The following is a 23,850-nucleotide window of genomic DNA, read 5'->3' on the forward strand; positions in this document are numbered from 1 at the left end:
AAGGAATGAGAATAGAAGAGAGAGAGAGAGAGAGAGAGAGAGAGAGAGAGAGAGAAAGAGAGAGAGAGAGAGAGAGAGAGAGAAATTTGGGGAAGGAGAGAGAAGTGCAGCAAGGAGGAAGAGAAAGAAACGATGGGTACAGGCATACCAGTGATACCAGCATCATTCCTGTTAGGAGTAAGAGGATCCTCCTGCATCTCCTTCCACTTCCCACTCTCACGGAAAACTATCCTACTCTATAGTCGGTTTGTTTTCACCTGACGCCACTAGGCCACTTTCACAGCATCGATACTAAGTCGTGGCTGAAGGAAATTCGAGGGGCTTTATGAGGTAGGAATGATTCTTTTCTGGTCAAATCAATTCTCAAATCTGAATACACTTGATCGTCAACTGAACTGAAGAATGTTAGGGATCTTCGTCAGTTAGAACAAACGCGCCAAAGTACCATATCCCAAGGTCCAAAGAGTATTCTTTGGACCATGTCAAATCCCTTCACCTTGTTCTTGGTCGTCGTCTTCTTCCAACCACCCTACTAGCGAATTACTTAGTCTCAAGGAAAGTGGCTCAGTCTTCATTACCGCTTCACTACGATGTCGTCTTGTTTATTCTTACTACCTTTAGACAATTTTTATTTAACTTAGGAAACACCTCTGGTTTTGGAGGGATTAATGAGGCTATATCTAACCCCTCCTGTTTCCAAAACCTCTTCTGAGCTGAATAAAAGCCTCAAAGTAGTAAGAACAAAATGAGAAATACGTCATGGGAGTGACGAGATGAAGCCAATCATTGCTACTCATGTGAAGGAAGGCTGTTTATAGGTCTGAATGGAGTGGCAGGGAGGAAAGAATGGTGGGTGGATGGATGGGTGGATGGATGGATGGATGGATGGATGGAGGAATAGATAGATAGATAGATAGATGGAAGGTAGGAAGGAAGGAAGGGTGGATAGATAGATAGATGGATGGATGGATGGATGGATGGATGGAGGGAGGGAGGGAGGGAGGGGAAGAAGGAGGGAAAGTTGAATAAAACAGTGGTGAGGATGAATGGTGAATTAAAGGAGACTGGAAGGATGGAAAATAAATAAAATAAGGAAATATTACTCATGCTCCAATGGCTGACCTTCAAGTGAAAAAATCGTGTACCATATGAATGAGTCAATGAACTGAGGTAGGAAATAAAGCAAACTATGTGAATGAGGAGGGATGATAATTGATTGCTACATAAAACAGGTGAATAATCGAGTAAGTAAATAAAGGATGAACTGTGAAGAGAGAGAGAGAGAGAGAGAGAGAGAGAGAGAGAGAGAGAGAGAGAGAGAGAGAGAGAAGGATGCCCCCGACACTCTCTCTGCCATAATAGTGGGAAGAATGATTATGTTTATACGTGTGGTTAATAACGGTTATTATCCTGTCATAACCCACTGACTGCCCCTGACCCTGAACAACAGAGAAGTGTGTGTGTGTGTGTGTGTGTGTGTGTGTGTGTGTGTGTGTGTGTGTGTGTGTGTGTGTGTGTGTGTGTGTGTGTGTGGAGCACTTTTAGCTCGAGAGACCATTTGAGACAGGCAAAGTAAAATTGTCTGGCGGTTGAGAGAATAAAATTAAATACGTACTGGTGTTGAGGGAGTAACTACAGCACGACAGAGGTGGAGGGAGAGGGGGGAGATGGAGTGAGCAGACGAGGCACATTCGGAAACAGGCAAGCGGTTGAGAATCGTAAATTTCTCTGGAGGTTCAAGTTAAGTACGGGGTGACTGGTGAGGCCTTTGTTTTCTATTAGTTAGCCAAGACGGATGATGATGATGGTGGTGGTGGTTAGGGAGATGATGCATAGGCTATTGTATGCAACGGAGTGGCTGATGGAGCCTTTGTATGTGTGTATGTGTTTAATATCGTGGGTCTATTTTGTGTGTGTGTGTGTGTGTGTGTGTGTGTGTGTGTGTGTGTGTAAAGAAGATAGAGAACATTCATGTATATGAAAGTGTCTGATGTCAGTGAGAGAGAGAGAGAGAGAGAGAGAGAGAGAGAGAGAGAGAGAGAGAGAGACATTGCAAGCATTCTCTCATTCGCTCTCTGAACCTAATTTGCACTCGAGGTCAGCCATGAAACCACTCAATCAGCCAGCCTTCCATTCACACTATCAATCATGCAATCAGTCAACCAGTCAACCAGTCAATTATTACCTATTCAGCCACTCTACCGTCTAGCCAACCAACCAGTCTGCTCTCATTTTATGCACTGATTTAACTGACCAGCCAACAGACTATCCATCCATCCACCCATTCGTTTAAATCAACTATTTATACATTGACGAGGTATATACTCCATTCTCACATCTTGCGTTTTCGTGTTCACCCATCTCTACGTATCCACCACTTCATCAAGCCATTCAGTTATCTGGTACTCCATATACTTTTCCATTCAGACTTTCATCCATATATCCAAGTGTTTATCCATCCGCCATCCATATACTCACCCAACCTTCCACTTACCGAACCATTCAGCCATCCATCCAACCATCGGTCTATCCAGTCATGTACTCATTCGTTAATCCATCCATCCATCCGTCCATCCATCCATTAATCCATCCACCTACCAGCCTGTTCATCCCCCACCTCCCTATCCACTGACTCTGCTATCTCCTCATCCATCTCTCGCTCCGTTTATCTACATCTCCCTTCATTTCCTCATCCGGTTATCTACTCACTTCCTCATTCACCCCCTCATTTCCACTTATACATTCCCTTCCTTATCCATCTTCCCATCTGTCGACTAACTTACTGATTCATCCATCCACCACGTACCTCCTATCCACCTGTTACCTCATCCACCCGTCTCTATTTAAACTAATCCTTCCCCTCCCTCATCCACCTTCTCAGCCACTGACTTTTCCACTGACTCATCCATCTACAACCTCATTCATCTGTCCCCGCATCCACTTAATCACTCACTGACTAATCCACTTACTTTTCACTCTACCAACCACCTCACCTACATTCCATCTCACCCACCTACCACCTCATTCACCTACATCCTCATCCACCTCTTATCCACTGGCTCATCCATTTAAATCATCATCCACCACCCAAACTCATCCAATTTATATTCACTCCTCACTTTCTGACTAATCGACTTACATCTTCATTCACCTTCTTATCCACCTCCTCACATTCTGATTAATCCACCTCATCCTCATCCACCTTCTGATACATCCACTTCCATCCCCATCCACCTCCCAGCTCATCTACCTTCTTATCCTCTTCCTCACCTTAAGACTCATTCGCTTACATCCACATCTACCATCTCATCCACCTCCAGCCTCATCCAATGACTCATCCCCCAACCTACTCATCCACTACCTCATCCAGCGAGCCGGGAGCACAATAAAACCAACAATTTCCTGCGAGCTTCCGGAGAAACCACGATAGAAAGTCGGAAGGAAGAAGGAATGACGGCGGGGAAGGGGGTGAAGGAGGTAGGGGGGGTGAAGGAGGTAGGGGGGATGAAGGAGGTAGGGGGGGTGAAGGAGGTAGGGGAGAGGGAGAACTGAAGGAGGGAAGAAAGATGAACCGGGAGAGATCGAAGGAGGAAGGAAGAGAGAAAGATGGAAGAGAATAATGAAGGGAGAGAGAACTGAAGGATGAACGACGGAAGGATGGGAAGGAGGAAAACTGGAGGAAGGAGGGAAGGACGTAAAGGAGGGGGAGGAAGGAAGGAGGAAAGAAAGGAAGGAAGAATGGAAGTAAAGAAGGAGGGAAGGAAGGAATGGAGGGGGAGGGAGAACTGAAGAAAGAAGGAAAGAAAGAGAAGGAACTGAAGGAAAGAAGGAAAACAAAGAGAGAGAACTGCATGAGGAGGGGAAGACGAGAGGGAGAAATGAAGTAGAAAAGAAGAGGAGGGGGAGAGAGAAACGAACGAAGGAGGAAAGCAGGCTGAGGAGGGAAAAATGACGGGGAAAGAACGACAGGAAGAAAAGGCGGAGGAGGAGGAGAAGGAAGAATGAGTAGGAGGACGGGATGGAGGAAGAACGGAAGGAAGGAAATGAGGGAGATGGAGGACTAAAAAATGAAAACGGGAGGAAGGAGTGGGGAGCGGGAGGAAGGAGAGGGGAGGGGGAGGAAGGATGGAATGGAGGGACAGAAGAAGGGGGAGAGAGAACTGAAGAAAGAAGGAAGGAAATGCGGTGGGAGGAAAAGGGAGATTGATGGAGGAAAAATTGAAGGAAGAATAGAGGAATGGTGAGAAAGATAGGAGGAATGAAGAATGGAACGAAAGAGGCAAGGACAACTAAATATGGAAAGGAGGAAGGAAAGCAGATAGGAGAGAAAAAAAGAAAACTGAAGATAATGAAAGACTGGAAACAAGAACAGAAGGCGGGGGTAAAAAAGACAAAGAACAGAGCAAAGTGAGAATGAGAGAATATAAAGAAGAATCTGAGATAAGAAAGAACTGAGGAAAGAAAGAATGAATTAACTTAAGAAAAACTGAAGGGAGATGATATAATTAAACTTTCCGTCGTCACTATTCAATCCTGTATCATTCCAGGTAACGCAAGACAACAATTTAATCCAGCTGAGTGAAGAGTCGTAGGAGTCTGTTAATACTGGTACTGTTAACCCTCTCAACTTCGTGACAACTCCATTATTGCATTCCAGCCGATTTCTTTATTTTCCTGGGGTATGTCACTGGAGCCAGAGAATGTTAATAATGGTTCTGCAAGTCCTGTAATGCTGGGAACAACTCCAGTATTCTCTTCCAGCTGATATGAGACGATTTTATTCGGCTAAGAGCGAGTCACGGCAGCATTGGAGTACTGATGAAGGGATGGAGGAACTAAGAATGAGAAGGAATAAGCTAAAAATGATGAAGAGATAGCTAAGAAGAGAGCGAAAAAAAAAAAAAAAAAGAATGACAGAATTATGGACAGAGTGAATGAGTTAATGGGGGAGGAAAAATAATTAAAGGGAAGCGAGAAGGGTGTGAGAGGTTTGAAGAGAATGAACGTTCAGGAGAGAGTGAGGGAGTTCAGAGGAGAGTGAAATTGGAGAAAGTGAGAGTTATGAAGCGAGTGTTTGAAGAAAGTGACGGAGCTAAAAAAAAAAAAATGAGAGGAAAGAAGTGAAAAGCGGGGAGAGAGAGAGAGAGAGAGAGAGAGAGAGAGAGAGAGAGAGAGAATGAAGGTGGTGAGAAAGCTATAAAGTGAGCTGAGAGAGCCGAAGAGGAAGAGAAATAAACAGAGAGGAAACGAGAGGGATCTGGAGGAAAGAAGTGACTTAAAAGAGTTACAAGGGAAAGGAGAGAGTTACCGAAAGGACGAGAGATTGTGAGAGAAGAGAGTTTAGGGAGTAAAAGACAAAGATCTTGAAAGAGGTGAGGAATTAGAAAAAAAAAAAAAAACGGATTTAGACTGAAGGAGAGAGTTAAGGCAGAAAAGAGAGATTTGGAGGGGAAAGGGTGCACAAAGGGGAGAGGGAAAAAGATTTGGGGCGGAAGGAGACAGTTAAAAACGAGAGGGAGTGAGATAAGGAGGGAGGTAGTTTTGAGAGGGAAGGAGTGAGTTAAGGGAGAGAGAAGAGGGGAGGAAGATAGTTTATGAAGGAGTGAGTTGAGGGAGAGAGATAGGAAGGGAGGGAGACAGTTTATGATGGCAAGGAGTCAATTAAGGGCAGGAAGGAGAGAGTTGAGCAAGAAAGGAAAAGATCCGAAGGGAAGGAGAAAGATAAGGTGGGAAGGGGAGAGATATGAAGGGAAGGAGACAAAGAAGGAGGGAAGGGAAGAGATAAGGAGGGAAGGAGGGAGAGAAAATGGGTGGGAAAGAGATAAGAAGGGAAGGAGGGAGACGAAACGGGTCGGAAAGAGATAAGGCGGGAAGGGGAGAGAGAAAATGGGTGGGAAGGATATAAGGAGGGAAGGAGAGATGAGGAGAAAAGGAGAGAGGTAAGGAATGGGGGAAGGAGAGGAAAAGTTAGGAAGGAAAGAGATAAGGGAGGGATAGGGATGGAGGGAGAGAGGCAAGGCGGGAATGAGAGAGCTACGGAAGAAAGTGTTACGTGAGTGAAGGAGAGAGTTCAGCTGGGAAAATATGAGGTAAGAGGAAATTCTGAATTTAGGAGATATGGAAAGAAAGCAGCAAGGGAGAGAAGGAAGAAAGACTGATATGAGGAAGGATGGAAGAAGGGAGTGACGGAAGAAAGGAGGGGAGGAAAGAAGGGAGGAAGGAAAGAACAAAGGGAGGAATGAAAGGAGAGAAAGAAGAAAATTTGAAAGAAAGAAAGAAGGAAAATAGAAAAGAAAGAAACAAACACGGAAGGAAGGAAGGAAGGAAGAACAGAAATAAGGAAGGAATGAGTGAACTGAGAATGGAAGAAATGAAACGAAGAAAAGAATGAATCAAGGAAGGAATGGCGAAAGAAAAGGAGGAAGGAGGGAAGAAGGGAGGGAAAGAAAGGACTAATGGAAAAATGAAGGCATTAAAAGACAGAAGAATGTACGTAGGAAAGAATGAATCGAGGAAAAATATAGAAATGGGGGAAAATAAAGTGTGAAGAAAGGATTAAAACAGAGAAGTGAATGTGAACGAAAAAGGTAAAAAGCAAATATGAAGTGAAACAAACTATGAATGAATAAATGAAGGGAGGAGGGAGTGAAGCATACAAAACAGAAAAAAGAATTAAAGATTGAAGGATACAAGCGAAAGAAGGAAGGAATGAAAGAAGGGAGAACGAAGTGAAGAGAGAATGAAACCTATGGATTAAAGGAAGGAGAGGAAGACGGAAGAAAGATGTGAAGGAATGATGGCAAGAGTGAAGAAAGGGAAAACTAAATTATGGAAGGATGAAAAAAAAAAAGAAAATTATACTCGAAGAAGGAGTGAAAAAAGGAAGAAAGGAATGCACGAATGAGGAGAGACAAGAAAGAGTGAAAGAAGGAACAAAAGGAATGAATGAATGAGCGAAAATATGAATAGTGAAAAGGAAAGATGGGAGGAAAGGAGGAGGAAAGACGGATGGAAGGGTGGAAAGTAGGAAGGAAGGGAAGAAAGTATGAAGGAAGGAAGGAACTTATAAAATAAGGAGCGAAGAAAGAAGTGACAGGAGTAAAGGAAAGAATGAAAGAAGGAAGGAAGAAGGAAGGAAGTAAATGAAGGAAGGAGAGCACGTTTGCCATATGTTGCCCAGTCAAGTGTGTCGGTCACTCATATAAGCTCGTATGCACATAAGTTACGGACACGACTCCATTACCTACACACACATCGCGCCCATACAACACACACACACACACACACACACACACACACACATCCATTCTTTATACACATCACGCTGAATACAACACACGTACACACGGTTATGGATGTGTGTAGGTGTTGAGTGGGTTGATAAATAAGCATGTAAATAGGGTGGCAGAAAGGTAAGCGGACTGATCTGGAGGTAAATATGTAAGCAGAAGGGTAGAAACGCGGGTAGATATGCATGTGAGTAAGCAGACTGGTACCCGGTAAGTAAGAATGTAGGCAGATTCATAACTACGTAATTCAGGGCGTAAGTGGTAGGTAGGATGGTAGGCATGTTTTTTGACTATGAGAAAAATACGACCCTTCATAGTTCTTTCACATTTAGTACATCCTTTACACAATTTGATATTATAAAGACGTTGGCCACCCCGTTTGGGATACATGGCGTCTGGCAATGAATGAATGAATGAAAATTCCCAAATAAACACAGCAATTTCTCTGAACCAGGACCTTTCTAAAATTAATCAATAGGGACAAACAAATCTGGTCTCATTTAATGCTCAGGAAACTAAATACATTAATTTCTCCAACAGAAAGAATCTCTCAGACTCTTACATAATTTTAAATGATGTCAGTATTCCCATATCCACTACAACTGATATCCGAGGTGTTACTCTAAACCCCAACCTAAGCTGGACAGCTTATGTTAAATCCCTTGCTAAAAATGCTTCCAAAAAATTGGGACTTATGCACAGAGTTCGTGAGTTCTTCACTGTCGAGCAGATGGCCACAATATAGAAAAGTCATGTGCATTCTCAGATCGAATACTGTTCACCACTGTGGAGTGGATGTGGAGCGGTTGCATTGAGGCAGTTGGACAAAATTCAATATAAAGCCATTAGATTAATCATTAATTCTGCCATCACGCAAGACCTTCCTCCATTATCAGTACGTAGAGATGTTGCTTCGTTACCATTATTTTATAGATATTTTTACCGTAAGTGTTCAGACGAACTGGCTTCAATTGTTCCTCCACTTCACATTTTCTCCCGAAATATTCGGGCAGCTGGGAGCGCCCATGAATTCACACTCTCTCCCCCTCAATGCAGAACCTCTGCTTATCAAAATTTATTTATCCCCAGAACTACTACTCTCTGGAATTCACTTCCTGAGAGTTGTTTCTCACAAACATTTAACCCACTTCAATTCAAATCCAGTTGTTATAAATATTTTATGAATGAAGGGAGAGTTGAATGATTCTTTGATCAAGAAGGAGGAAGTGGAGAAGGCAGTAAAGGAGATGAAAACAGGGAAAGCTGCAGGTATGGATGGGTGTGCTGTGGAATGCCTGAAGGGTGGTGGAGTGACTATTGTTGACTGGTTAGTAAGATTGCTGAATGTGTGCTTTGTCAAAGGTATGGTGCCAGTTGACTGGGCAAGTGCTTGTGTGGTCCCGTTGTATAAAGGCAGGGGCGATAAGTATGAATGTACTAGCTTTAGGAGTATAAGTCTGTTGAGTGTTGTAGGTAAGGTTTATGGTAGAGTGTTAATTATGAGAGTTAGAAAGGGTACAGAGAGAGTGATTGGTGATGAGCAGTGTGGCTTTAGGAAAGGGAGGGATGCGTGGATCAGGTGTTTGCTGTGAGACAAGTGTGTGAAAAGTATTTAGCGAAAGGCAAGGATGTGTTTTGGGCATTCATGGATTTAGAGAAAGCATATGATAGAATTGATAGGGAGGCTTTGTGGACTGTTTTAAGATTGTATGGACTTGATGGTAGGTTACTAAAAGGGTTGAAAAGTTTTTATGTAAATAGTAGAGCCTGTGTAAGAGTGGGAAATGCTGTGAGTGACTGGTTTCCCGTGAGAGTGGGGCTGCGACAGGGATGTGTGATGTCGCCTTGGTTGTTTAATATTTACATGGATGGTGTTGTAAGGGAGGTGAATGCAAGAGTTTTAGGTGGAGGTCTGAGTCTGGTGAATGTTGATGGTGGAGAGTGGAATATGAAGCAGCTGCTGTTTGCAGATGATACTACACTGGTGACTGATTCAGAGGAGAGATTGAGACAGTTGGTAGAGGAATTTGGAAGGGTGTGTGAAAGGAGGAAATTGAAAGTAAATGAGAATAAGAGTAAAGTGATGAAGTGTACAAGGTTGGTAGATGGTAGGGGGATGAATATAGTTTTGAATGGTGAGCTGCTTGAGGAGGCAGAGTGTTTTAAATATCTAGAGTCACATGTTGCTGTGGATGGAAGAATAGATGCAGAAGTGAAGTTTAGAATAAATGAAGTAGGAAAGGTGCTGGGTGGAATGAAAAAAGTGTTTAGATGTTGTTCGCTTACAATGGATGTAAAGAAAAGGCTGTATGAGGGTGTTGTGGTACCGACTGCGTTATATGGGGCTGAAACTTGGAATATGGGTGTAGCAGAGAGGAAAAGTTTGAATGTAATGGAGATGAGGTGTCTGAGGAGTATGTGTGGAGTGACTCGTATGGATTGAGTGAGAAATGATGAAGTGCGAAGGAGAACTGGAGTTGTTCGGGAGATGGCTGGTAGAGTTGAGCAGAGGGTGTTGCGATGGTTTGGGCATATGGAGAGAATGGATAATGAGCGATTGGTGAAAAAGATAACTAGATCTGATGTGAGAGGTGTAAGGCTGAGAGGAAGACCACGAATAGGATGGATGGACAGTGTGAAGAGAGCGCTGGATGCGAGAGGGATGTCTGTTGAACAAGGAAGAGTAGCTGTGCGTGACAGAAATAAATGGAGAGAAATTGTGAATGAATAAGTGATGACGCAGCCTTGAGGGGATATTCTCCCGCATTTGGTCTGATCAGCTAGTCAGGTCAGGTGCGGGTAAGGGGATGGGTCTGTTATGATATGGCAGAGGTAAACCAGCTCTGCTGTCGGGCCCTGCTGCGGATGTCACTGATTGCACTGCGCAGTTGACCCTTGTGCGGTGCGGTGCGGTGAGGATCTGTCCGTTCTCCCCTTTGGGGCTAAGATGCGAATGAATGTGTTTGAATGGATGAGTAAATGGGGAATGTGTCGTCCTGTCTCGGTTACCTCCCTTTCCTTGGGGGAAGCAGCCTAGGTATATAGATAGATAGATGAATGAAGGATGCCTTTAGGCACATGGACTTATTTTTTTTCCCTTTGTTTTTCCTTCCTCCATGCATTATGTATTAAAAAAAAAAAAGTAATCTGGCATATAGGTAGGTAGGGAGGTAGGCAGGTAGGTAAGTGGGAAGGCTGCTGGCAGGTCTCTAAGTGAAATACATGGGTAGGCAGGTAAGTTGATACATAGTAAGTTGATACGTGGGAAGGTCATGGGTGGGATGAAAGTGGTGTAAAGGGGTAGGTGGAAAAGCAGGTAGTGTAGGAATGTGGAAAGAGTGTGGGTACGGCTTACAATGATATACAATACATGGGTGGGTAAGCAGGTAAGTGGAAAGGCGACGGGTAGGTTTTAAGTGACATTCGTGGGCAGGTTGGTGGGCAAAAAGGTAGTGCGTCGGTATATAAGTGGACTGACAGGTAGGTAGGTGGGCGTGTGTACAGTAGGTAGGACTTAAGCTGATATACATTACATGCGTAAGTGGATTTATAGTCAGATAAGTAAAGAGGCAGGCAGTGAGTAGGTAATTAGCTGGTATACATAGAAAGGTGACCGGGTATGCAGGCAGGTAAGTGGGCATGCAATGGATAGGTATCAAAGTGGAAAACACGGATAGGTGTACAAGCAGGTAGGTTAAATGCGGGTAGGTGGGGACGAAGGCAGGCGGTACGTTGGTAAATACATTCCGTAGTTACCCACGCTCCCTCCTTCCTTCCTTCCCTATGGCTTATCTACTCACATACCCACCTTCTTACCCACCTGCCTTACTATTCATCAATCATTCTTCGTAGGCATTATGTATTCACCTATCCATTAACATACTTATCTATTTTATTAACCAGCTTACCTATCTGCCTGATCAGCTTACCTTGCTGTCTTACTTAACATTGTCTTCTACGCAGGCTTTGTTATACTTACCTGCCCATTAATATACCTAGGCTTATCTTTATGTTTATCATTCCACTTAATTATATTACTACCTAATTACCTACATTCCTACTAATATTTTCATACTTACATGCCCATTAACCAATCTGTTTATCCATGTATCAGCGTCCTAATCTTATTTCTATCCGCCTGTGTATCTGCCCACCTACCCACTTACCCCCGCTGCCCAGCCACTCTTACCTGCCTACCTTCCTACCTGCTTGCCAACCGCTGTTTCTAAGGTTTTATGGTCTCCCCCCCCCTCCACAACCCACCTCTTCCCTTCCCTCTCCCTCTCCTCTCTTCTCCCCCTCCTGTCCCCGCCTCTTTTCTCTCCCTCCCGTTCCCTCCTCTTTTCTCCCCCTCCCTTTCCCTCACCTTTTCTCTCCCTCTCGTTCCCTCCCTTTTCTCTCCCTCCCGTTCCCCCCTCTTTTCTCTCCCTCCCGTTCCCTCCCCTTTTCTCTTCCTCTCGTTCCCTCCCTTTTCTCTCCCTCCCGTTCCCCCCTCTTTTCTCTCCCTCTCGTTCCCTGCCCTTTTCTCTCCCTCTCGTTCCCTGCCCTTTTCTCTCCCTCTCGTTCCCTCCCCTTTTCTCTCCCTCTCGTTCCCTCCCGTTTTCTCTCCCTCCCGTTCCCTCCCCTTTTCTCTCCCTCTCGTTCCCTCCCCTTTTCTCTCCCTCTCGTTCCCTCCCCTTTTCTCTCCCTCTCGTTCCCTCCCCTTTTCTCTCCCTTCCTTCCTGTCAGTTTCCTCTTTTCATTCCCCTTCCCGCCTCTTCCCCCTTCCCTTCCCTTCTCCTCCTCTCTCCCTGCTTCATTCCTTGAGACTATGCCCCCTCTCCTTTTCTCTCTTTTCCCTGCCTTCACTTTCCTCTCGCCTCTCCTTATGTTTCCTCCATCCTTACCTCCCATATTTTCCCTCCCTTTTCTCTCCTCTCTTCCTTCCCCCCTTCTCTCCCTCACTCCTCCACCTTTCTGTCTCCCTTCCCCCACCCTCTCTCCCTCTCTCCTCCACTTTTCTGTCTCTCCCTCCTCGCTTCCTTCCCATTACCCTTCCCTTCTCCTCCCTCCTTCCTTTCTTCTTCCTTACTTTTTCCTTTTGTCTCCTTCCTTGCCTCTCTCCCCTTTGACCTCTCGTCTCCTTCTGCTATGATAATTTATGATGCGTCTACTTTTCCCCTCCTCTTTGCTTCTCACTTCATTTCTTTCCTCCTTGCTTACTTTTCCCTATTCCCTCCCGGTTTAACTTTCTTTTAGCTACTTTCATTTTTCATCCTCTTTCTTCTTCCCATTCACTTCTTCTTCCTCCTTCCCTTTCGTCTTGTCTTCCAAAACTACACACACACACACACACACACACACACACACACACACACACACACACACACACACAAATTCATATATACCGTCTCTCTCTCTCTCTCTCTCTCTCTCTCTCTCTCTCTCTCTCTCTCTCTCTCACTCTTGCATTAAGCAGTGAGATAGCGGGGGACTGAATTCCTCCTTGGTACAAACCCATACAGACTTTACCATCGCAAAGAGGTGCTTGGAGGGTGCCTGTAAAGCTCTTAATGACGTAGGCGATAAGGAAGGTCAAGATGGCAGAGTATTTCTTGTTTTACATACCTTACTATATATTTAACACTCAAGCTCCTCTGACCCACTCTCAGCTGAATAAAATTGTACGGTTTTAGCTAGAGCATAATACATGAAAGGGCACCATGAGAGGGTTAATGGTACTAGCACTGACACTCCGGCTCCTGTGACTCGCTCTCGCTAAGTATAATGATCCATCCTTAGCTGGAGTCGACTATATTGTTCCAGCTATTAGAGAGATAATGTTAGTGTGCAAAAAGTATAGCCAAAGTAAATGTCAAGGGTGAAAATGATGATTATATGGTATTACCGTACATACTATCGTGTGTGTGTGTGTGTGTGTGTGTGTGTGTGTGTGTGTGTGTGTGTGTGTGTTTAACTATCCTGTCACCTTGGAAGTGGTGGTTGGAACGCAAACTTAAGGTACTAATGGTGGCAAGCTACGTCTTAAAGAGTGGCGTAAAGAGTGTTGGTTTGCATGTTCAGTACAGCGATAACTTCTACGACTACAGAACCCTCCATTCATTACGATTATGCATAGCCTACTGTATGTCATTCTTATTAATTCCAGACCATTTTGCTTGGTTATGAAGGGTCCCATAGTAGTGAAGATGTCAATGAACACTGTATCTAATCTCTCCAGTTCGAAGGATCTCACTACAGTAGGATAATATAATAGTTAGGAAACGGCAAAAATACAATGAACAATACGTCCTTGAACTGATGAGTTAATACTAATGAAAAATAACCCATGACATCAATGTTTCGGTATACTGCTCATAAAATCAAAAATGTAGTTAGGGTACTGCACACAAATTTGACATATAAAGCAATTCAGCAGCTACTTAAAATATCGTGACGAAATTCTATAAGGCTAATATGCATAAAGTAGGCTTACATGCTTCTGCCACTTTACTACAATCATCATCATCATCATGAGCCGTTTGAGTATCCACTGCAGGACCGGCAGTAGAATTGTTTTTATTCATGGTTATATCGAACGATGGTATTTTGCTTAGGAAAGTATGCTGTAAATAAAGGGGTTCGTGAAAATAATGTCCAACCCCTCCCGTTTGAAGAGTCTCTCCTGTAAATAAAACCGTCTGACAGTTGCAGGAATATATAAAAAGATATAATCAGACTGAAAGGATTAAAAGGGTAATGATCATGAACAATCGAGGGTCATCTTCACATTCGCTTTGCACAACAGTGCACTTCACCGAGAATCAGTTATATGAAATGTCTTATCAATTTCCATTAGGTATATCAGTATAAGTCTTCAAACTTTTGCCTTCATAGGAGTATATGGTAATGGCAGCCATTTTAGGCTAATGGTTATTTTTATCTCTTTATCAGATAACTGTCCGTTAATTTATGTGTTTTAATGAATTACTGAAGAAACTAAAAATGTAATGTCCTGTGCACCCTTTATGATTTCGGGTTCAAGACTGACTTTTTTAGATTTATAATTTATGTGTTTTAATGAATTACTGAAGAAACTAAAAATGTAATGTCCTGTGCACCCTTTATGATTTCGGGTTCAAGACTGACTTTTTTAGATTTTACTATCTTATCGCAGTGAGCGAGAATAGCCCCTTCGCTACGGTTATGCCTTTTGTTTATTTCAGCTCTCTTTTAATGAGTTTCTTCAGCTTTGGAGAGACTTTCTGAAATGGAGGGGTTTGAAACAGCATAACCTTTCATTTTGAGAAGCCATTCCCAAGGTGACTTTATGCAGGAATTTTAAAAAATGAAAAAGACGCCATCGACTTCAAGGGGATAAGAAATGCGGTAAAAGAAAGGAGGTGAGATTATGTGAGAAGCAAGAGAAAGAGAGACAGGGAGAGGGGGTCAGATGTGCTTCGACGGGAGGGGTGAGATGCGACGGACAGCGAGGCAGTTTAGAGTGTGCGGAGAGAGGGAGTGAAATGTGTGAGGGAGAGAGAGGGTAAAGAGTCAAGTGGAAGAAATGAGAGAGAGAGAGAGAGAGAGAGAGAGAGAGAGAGGTGTGTGTATGTGTGTGTGTGTGTGTGTGTGTGTGTGTGTGTGTGCGCGGTGAGAGGGAGGGAGAGTTGGCATTGAGTCAGGGATGAGGTGTGAGTGAGAAGGCGAGAAGAGCTAAAAGTGAGAGGAGTGGGAAGGGGTTAGGGGTTAAAAGGGGTGAGTGGGGTGCAAGGTGAAGTAGGGTGTAAGTCGAGAAATGCGGGTGTGAGGGGGGTGAGAGAGAGGGTGTGGGGTGAGGAGAGATTGGGAGATAGAAGGGTTGGGGGTGTGAGGTGAAACAAGTTGAGGGGTGAGCAAAGGAATGAAGGTGCGGGGGTGAGAAAGTGTTTGGGGTGAGAGGAGGTGAGGATGTGCGAGGTGAGAGGGTATGTGGGGTGAGAGGGGTGAAGGAGGATCAGGAGGTAAACGGGAATGGGAAGCGAGGTGAGACTGTGAGGGATGAGAGGAGGAATTAAGGTGTGAGAGGGGGTGCGGGGTGAGAGGGAGCGAGGAGGTGTCGGGTGAGTAGGTGAGGGGGAGCGGGATGAATGTGGGTGAGGGGTGGGAGGGAGTGAGGGAGTGTGGGGTGAAAGTGAGAGGTGTGTGGGGTGAGAGGGTGAGAGCGCGCGGGGTGAGAGGGTGAGGGCATGCGGGGTGAAAGGGGGTGAGGGGTAAGAAGGAGTGAGAGCATAAGTGAGAGGGTTCGGGGCTTGAGGGGGCGAGGGGGGTAAGGAGTAAGAGGGGGCGAGGGGGGTGTGGGTTGAGAGGGGGCGAGGGGGGTGTGGGGTGAGGGAGAGAGGGGGTGTGGGTGAGAGGGGGTGCGGGGTGAATGGGTGTGGGGTGAGAGAGGGTGAGAGGTGTGGGTGCGAGATGGGGTGACGGGTTTGAGTGACTGGATGGGGTGAGAATGTGAGAGGGGTGTGGGATTTGAGGGTGAGGGTGTGTGGGGTGAAAAGGAATGAAGGATTGTTGGGTGAGAGGGGTTGTGGGGTGAGGGGGTGTGGAGTGACGGGGAGAAAAGGATTTGTGGGGCGAGAAGGGGTAAGAAAGGTGTGGGGTAAGGAAGGGTAAGGGAGGTGTGGGGCAAGAAGGGGTAAGGGAGGTGTGGGATAAGGAGGGGTAAGGGAGGTGTGGGATAAGGAGGGGTAAGGGAGGTGTGGGATAAGAAGGGGTAAGGGAGGTGTGGGATAAGGAGGGGTAAGGGAGGTGTGGGGTGAGGAGGGGTAAGGGAGGTGTTGGGTGAGGAGGGGTAAGGAGAGTGTGGGGGGAGAGGGGTAAGGAGAGTGTGGTGGGAGAGGGGTAAGGAATGTGGGGTGACAGGGGTGAAAGGTGTGGGGTGAGAGGTATGGGGTGAAAGAGTGAGGGGGTGTGGGGTGAGAGGGTGAGGAAGGTGTGGGGTGAGAGGAGTTTACCTGAATGGGTGAGCAGGTACGAAATGAAGCAGAGTGAAGGGTGAGCGGAGGAATATGAGTGTGATAGGGTGTGGGGTGAGAGGGTGTGGGGTGAGAGGGTGTGGGGTAAGGGGATGTCGGGTAAGAGGGTGTGAGGGGATGTCGGGTAAGAGGGTGTGAGGGGATGTCGGGTAAGAGGGTGTGAGGGGATGTCGGGTAAGAGGGTGTGAGGGGATGTCGGGTAAGAGGGGGTGAGGGGATGTCGGGTAAGAGGGGGTAAGGGGATGTCGGGTAAGAGGGTGTGAGTGGGTGTGGGGTGAGAGGGGGTGTGGGGTGAGAGGGCGAGGTGTGTGGGATGAGAGGGTGAGAGGGCGAGGGGTGTGGGATCAGAGCGTGTGGGGATGCAGGGTGTGAGTGGGTGAGGGGTGTGGGGTGAGAGAGTATGAGGTGAAGGATGAGGGGGTGTAGGGTGCAAGATGGTGAGGAGGTGTACTCGTAAGGTTATAGAGGTGTGCGGGGTATGGGATGAGAGTAAGGGAGTGTGGGGTGAGGCGACATGAAGGGGTGTGGGGTTAGATGGTGTGAGGGAGTGTGGGGTGAGAGGGGGGAAGTGGGTCAGGTCGGCGGTGAGGCAGGACTCAGCCTGACTGGACGCACTTAAGGACGTTGACCTGCATACGCACATATGCACAAACGTATATAGGCTATACACACACACACACACACACACACACACACACACACACACACACACACACACACACGCACGCACGCACGCACGCACGCACGCACGCACGCACGCACACACACACACACACACACACACACACACACACACACACACACGAATGTGCACATGCGCTCTTTCGTACCCGATGAGTGCATCGCTATTTCCCACATGACCACATCTTACCACACCTTACATCACCCCCACACACCCCTCATACACACACACTTACTGTAGCCATATCTTGAGTACATGCTCTGTTAACTTAATACTGAATACGTTACGTTCTGTATATTGACCACAATGATAATACATGATCTGAAAAATGAAATATGTATACACCCTCCTCAGCTGTGTATACACCCTCCTCAGCTATACATGTATTTTCCTCAGGTATGTGTGGGCTAGACTTTCCCCAATTATGAACAGTTTCCTCAAATATGTAACCACCATCCTCACCTATGATACAGTATCATACACATCACTACTGTTATGCATCAACCCCTCACAGGTGTGCTGACGACCGATGAAACTTTGATGAACTATGCAGACTATGCCAATCTTTCTCTTGGGTCACATATGCACCTAAGACGCGAAGTCCATTTCTAATCAATTTATAAGATCATATTCATTCTCGTACGCCATATATGCTATAAAGTACATACAATCCCATCACACTGATCTATGCACATTTCAACCTTTACTACCCTCATCTATGTATACTTCTATCCCACCACCCTGATCTATGTACACTTTCATCCCACCACCCTAGCCGATGAATACTATTCCATCACCCTGATCTACGTATACTTCTATCCCACCACCCTCATCTATGTATACTTCTATCTCCACCACCCTGGTCTATGTATACTTCTATCCCACCACCCTAATCTATGTACGAGTATACTTCTATCTCACCACCCTGGTCTATGTATACTTCTGTCTCACCACCCTGATCTATGGATACATCTATATCACCACCCTGATCTATGTATACTTCTCTCTCACCAACCTGGTCTATTTATACTTCAATCTCAACACCCTGGTTATGTATACTAATATCTCACCACCCTGATCTATGTATACTTCTATCTCACCACCCTGGTCTATTTATAATTCAATCTCAACACCCTGGTTATGTATACTTCTATCTCACCACCCTGATCTATGTATACTTCTATCTCACCACCCTGGTCTATGTATACTTCTATCTCACCACCCTGGTCTATGTATACTTCTATCTCACCACCCTGGTCTATGTATACTTCTATCTAAACCACCTTGGTCTATGTATACTTCTATATCCACCACCCTGGTCTATGTATACTTCTATCTAAACCACCTTGGTCTATGTATACTTCTATCTCCACCATCCTGGTCTATGTACTGTATACTATCTCACCATCCTGATCTATGTATACTTTTTAATCACCCTGATCTAGGTATACTTCTATCTCCACCACCCTGATATATGTATACTTCTACCTCAACCACCCTGGTCTATGCATACTATCTCATCCACCCTGACCTATGTACAGTATACTTCTATCCCACCAACCTGAACTATGTATACCTCTACCTCACCATCCTGTATTATGTATACTCACATTCCATAGCTATAAATACACCTAAGTCTTCCCTCCCGAGCAATGTGTAACTGGTTCCTTCATTATGTATACTCACATCATTCTGAATTATTAACCCTTTCATGGCTGGAAAAACCATGTCTTAGATCCTGAGAGTTGCATTATTGTTATTCGGCTGGGAATGAGTCATGGGATCCCAAGACCTTAATGCTGTAGCCATTAACCTTTTATGGTAAGGTCAATTCTACCACTCTCGTCAATTATGTTAGACGAGTTTCTATTGTCAAGGGTGGGCATAGGAGCCTGGGTGTTACTACACTGTCATCATTCAAGCATGCACTATCTCCAATAGTCCCAAACTATGTAGGAAATCAGCCTTTAACCCTTTCATTACGAGGCGTCTCTCCTAAACTGAATAAAATAATCTACTGTAGCCACATTATAATGTCAAAGTATTGCTCAAAAAGAATAGTGACGGTTTTTGAGAAGCACTGTAACTCTGAGTGAGATGTGCTGGAGTATGGACAGCGACTTGAACTGGTGAGGATGGGTGAGCTCCCTGGTACAATAACAGAGTAAGAAAAAGGTAGTGGAGAGTAGAGAGGCACACGAAAAGGAGCCCAGCTGGTGTCATGAAGGCGCTGATACTAAACAGGAGTCTGAGTGCAGTGGGTGTAAAATTATTGCATGAAGGTATGTAGTGTTCATATTAAATTACAAGTGTGAGACTGTGGTGTGACATACCGAGTAAAGAGTATGTAATGGGCTTAGTGAGTTACGTGTGTGGAATGTGTACAGTACAATGGATAAGATAACTGATGATATGATTCGTGAAAGGTGTGGAGTTAAGAAGTCTGTTAGCAATAGGGTTTATGAGAATGTGCCTAGATTGTATGGCAATATGAAGAGGATGGATGTAGACTGGGTGGTGAAAAGGTAAATGCGCAAGCCTGAAGATGGAACGAGGCATGAGGGTGGATGAATATGACAAACAAGCCCGTAAAAAGCAAGGCATGGAGGTTAATGAAGCTTATGAACTGACAGGTGATGGAATTACCTGGGTGAATTATGTACGAAGAAGGACATGATAAGGGTTTGTCTCTCCTTTTCATAGCTTGATAGCTGATCGATTGTCTATCTAACAGGTAAAGAAAAACTCACCGACAGACAAAGATATATTGTCTATGTTTTGCATGCTGACATAATACGTGTATTCTGATGGTTAGGCCTGTGAGGCAGAGCCAGGATTCCAAGGGCTTGAATGGTGTGTGAATATGTGTCTGTTAATTTCAGTCAGATCCTGTTGATGGTTCACCCTGTATTAAGGTGCACTTTAACTTTCTTTTTTCTTTCTTTCTTTTTTTTTTTCTGGACCCTCCTTCACCCCACTGTTAGTTTGAAAAAAGCGGGCAGTATGAAGATGATGATGATGGGATGAACTTGGGAAGTTTATTTTGGCTGACATCAAAAGGTTTTGTTCACCCGAGAGGCATGGTAGTAGCAAATATTATAATAAAACTACTTTTCGATTGATCATATAAATACATTTATAGTTCGCTTCAATTTGCCGACGAAAATGTCCCGCCCCCTTGCAGCTGACTGTCTGATATTAATGCGGCAAACGTACTACCACGCCTTTTCATTTTAATCTATCTTCCTATCTATCTGTCCACTCATCTATCAATTTATCCACCCATCCATCTATCTATCTATCAGTCTCTCTTTTCACCTAACCATCTACTTACCTACCGACCTTTCTGTCTGTCTGTATCTATCTATCATTCATTTTTGTCCCTTGTTATCATGAGCGTAGAGGCCCGGGGTTAGGCTACTATGTTCAGACATCTGAGGTAAGGACGAGCATAGTCGGGGCGCCCGACTTTGAGGTTGTCATTATCGTACCCTGGCAACCTACCATTCAAAAGTGCGTCCCATTTCGTGTACAACATGAGATGTAAGTGATTCGTGTATAATATGTTCGTGTATAATAATATTCATGTATAATATATTCGCTGTGGTAGGTTGGGGCGGTCACGATCCACTCACTCGATTTAGTGTTGCCATCAGGTGTCTGCCATTTCCTCTCCTCCATCCTTCTTTCCCTTTATCATCTTCTGTTTTCCTTTCCTTCATTCTTTCCTCGTCCTTCTGCCTATGGGTGACTTTAAGCTCCCTCTTGTGTTTCTTTCCTTCATTCTTTCCTCTTCCTTCTGCCAGTGGGTGACTAAGCTGAGTGACAAGCCAAATGATTTCCTGCACACCAGGGAACCATTCACTACTCTGGGTGGTAACCGTATGACCAAATTTTGGCGCCTGGTGGTTTAGTGGGTATTATGGAGCTCCAATCGGATTGAGCCGGTGAAGGTTTATATCCAAGGAATGGTTGGGGTTTATTGCTCAAGTAATGCCACTCAGGGATGGGTGAGGCAGGTCACTCTCATCTTACATGTCAGGACAAACTTGCCTAGCGCTGGGCTCCTACGTTCCTCATGAGGCAAAGTAGGATTGGATGATGGATGGATGGATGGATAATATATTCGTGCATTATATGATTCGTGTATAATATGATATGAAATCGGACGCACTGTTGAATGGTAGGTTGCCAGGGTACGATAATGATAACCTCGGAGTCGTGCGCCGCGACTATAGTAGCTCGCCCCCGAGTGGCATCATGTGAGAATAATCTCGACTACTTCTAGAAACAGATTCATAACGACCACATGATGTACTGAGGCGTCAGTAACTATATGTTCTTGGCTAAATAAAGAGTTACTTGTATTTCCTAAACTCTTCTAAAAGTTCGTCCAAGCACGCCTTAGTATTCAGTATGGTGGCGTGGCTCAGTTTGGCTTAGTTTAAATGAAATGATTATTGTAGGGCTCACCGTGACAACGAAGACGGTGTGTGTGTGTGTGTGTGTGTGTGTGTGTGTAACGAAGGAGCTCAAGTGAAATGAATGACAAGTCTCACCTTGTCAACGTAGACGGCGTGTGTGTGAGCGTCGGAGTCCCTTGCCCAAGCCGTGGCCGCCAGCACCACCGCTACGCCAGAAGTCGCCACCCCAGCCGCACACATGCACAGGAACCCCACCACGTACACACGCACTTGGGGCCTTTTAGATGCACACACGCCCAGGAAGCCCGACACGCCCACAACAGCACCCGCCCAAAGTCCCACGCCAAGATTGGACATGGGGGCGTCGAGGGTGAGGCCGGCGAACCCAAGTGCCACCATCCCAAGTGCCAGGATAAGCTTGAGCACCGAGAGGCACAGGGCAAGTTTACAGGGAAAGTAGTAGCCGAGGGGATCCGAACTCTGGTTGTCAGATACGGAGCGTAGGGACCGCCACGTAAGTCCGGCCCCTCGGCTCTTTCCACCATTTCCACCTTTGCCAACATTACCACCACCGCTGCCACCAGTGTTGTTACCGTGGCCTCTGCTGCTGCTGCTGCTGATTAGGACGTCGGTCAGGGAGCCGTCCACCGCCATGGCTGACTTTTGTATTTCTTCGTTTTTGTATTAATTTTGATTCACAAAAACTTGAGTGTTTGTACGTTAACCAATTTTCTCAAGTGACATTGTGAGTAAACGTTGCTTCTTTTCACGAGAATGTAACATTGGGATTTACTGCAGATAATCAACGGGTAAATTTTAGCATCCACAATTCAAAACCATGGAAAATTAATTCAACCTGAAATCAATCCTTCCCTTGTTTAATATATTTCTAAGCGCTCGCACTATTATAATATATTACAGTGTATATACCTTTACCATCACACCTCTGCATCACCAAAACAGAATTATTCAACTTTAAAATGGCACAGGATTTGGTTAGAGAAGAGGCTTGATGAGAGGAGTAAGGTGGCGAGTGAAGGACCGGGAGGGGGCGAGAGACATCCACCCACCCTGACGTCTGGTGCGGCACTGGTGGTGATAGTGGGTGACTCGGAGTTCATAACGGGAGGGAAGAAGACGACCTGGAGGGAACATGGCAAGGTAAAAGTGGCGTGGAGATATAGCTGCATAGGTAAATCGATGGATTAGTACATGGCTAGTAGAGAGAGAGAGAGAGAGAGAGAGAGAGAGAGTCACAAGGAGTGTAACAGGACGAAGAAGTAAAACAGGACTAGGAGAGGAAGAGAATAACAGAAAGATGGAAACAGAAAAATCCAGGGAAATAATGTTAAATAATACGGATAATGCCGTCTTACCCCCACAATTCACTTTCCAATGCTTCACACTATAATCCTGTTTCTCATCTTTTACTCTTGGAATTTCGCCCTCCCACATTCTTCTCTTTTTTCCTTGCCCTTTCTACTTTCTTTTTCATAATAATCCCTATTCCGCTTCTTCTTTATCTCTAATTAATCTTCGTCTCTTTTCTTTCAATTTACTCTCCTTCCACAAATCTCCTGTCTGTCATTTGTCTCCCGTTGTCTCTACTTCGTTCCCTTCTTCCTGCACTCTGTCTGACTGTCTGTGTCTGTGTCTGTCTGTCTGTCTGTCTGTCTGTCTGTCTCTCTCTCTCTCTCTCTCTCTCTCTCTCTCTCTCTCTCACGAGGAATTACCCACGAGTATAAAGCAATCACTACACAAAGGTTTGCAAGTTTTTCCAAATATAACCTATATACTAGTAGTCCTACGTTACACCGTGACTTTCTCCATATCTTCTAAGTGCAATGTACAGAACGCCTTCAATTATCGTCTAACTCCCCAGGGACAGTAACGGTCATCCACTAGCATACTTATAACAAGAGACCTTCATATGATAAGTATTTAATAAATGATGTAAAGAACCTCTGTCGTCTTCTAAGTGAATTACGGAACCATCTATTGTCAAGTAATGCCTGTGTTCGGTGCTCACTACCTGTTCCAAATAGCGTTAAAAAAATGTCTCCACTACAAGAAGGCGTAACTTCCTCGGTTCAGTGACGAATTTTAAATTTACATTCTTGCTACCTCCACACAATTTCATTTTTCTTTGGAGAGTCTTGAAGGTGGTTGGGTCAAAGTATTATACAATTAGCTCCTCACTGTCAAAGTTCCTTTCTCACGATTAAGTCGTCTGATGGTGACCTGATTGAAAAAATACATCACAAGTGAGGAGATTAAGGACTTTCACACACAAGGCTGGGATGGACGTGAGGGCATCACATCCTTCGCCACAGCTTCCCCCTTCCACCACTCCTGGCCACATCCCTGCCTCTATTTTTTCTTGTACCTCTTACTCTTCTACCGACTTAACTTCCTGTTTTTCCATGTCCAGCATTATTTCAATTCCTTCGTATTATGATAAA

At 44.9% G+C, this 23,850-nt stretch overlaps 1 protein-coding gene across 1 annotated transcript in view; it reads right to left on the reverse strand.

The window, feature by feature from the left end:
- Positions 1-22,042, reverse strand: part of LOC145401308 (uncharacterized) — a 110,586-nt gene extending 88,544 nt beyond the window's left edge. Inside the window, exon 1 of the mRNA XM_080273635.1 lies at positions 21,524-22,042. Within this exon, the coding sequence (XP_080129761.1) occupies positions 21,524-22,042 (519 nt within the window). The remainder of the gene's footprint in view (positions 1-21,523) is intronic.
- Positions 22,043-23,850: the final 1,808 nt, after the last annotated feature.

The sequence above is a fragment of the Coenobita brevimanus genome, chromosome 55 (assembly GCF_032717465.1).
Source record: "Coenobita brevimanus isolate Jiangsu-jjx chromosome 55, ASM3271746v2, whole genome shotgun sequence".
In the NCBI taxonomy this organism is placed as follows: domain Eukaryota; kingdom Metazoa; phylum Arthropoda; class Malacostraca; order Decapoda; family Coenobitidae; genus Coenobita; species Coenobita brevimanus.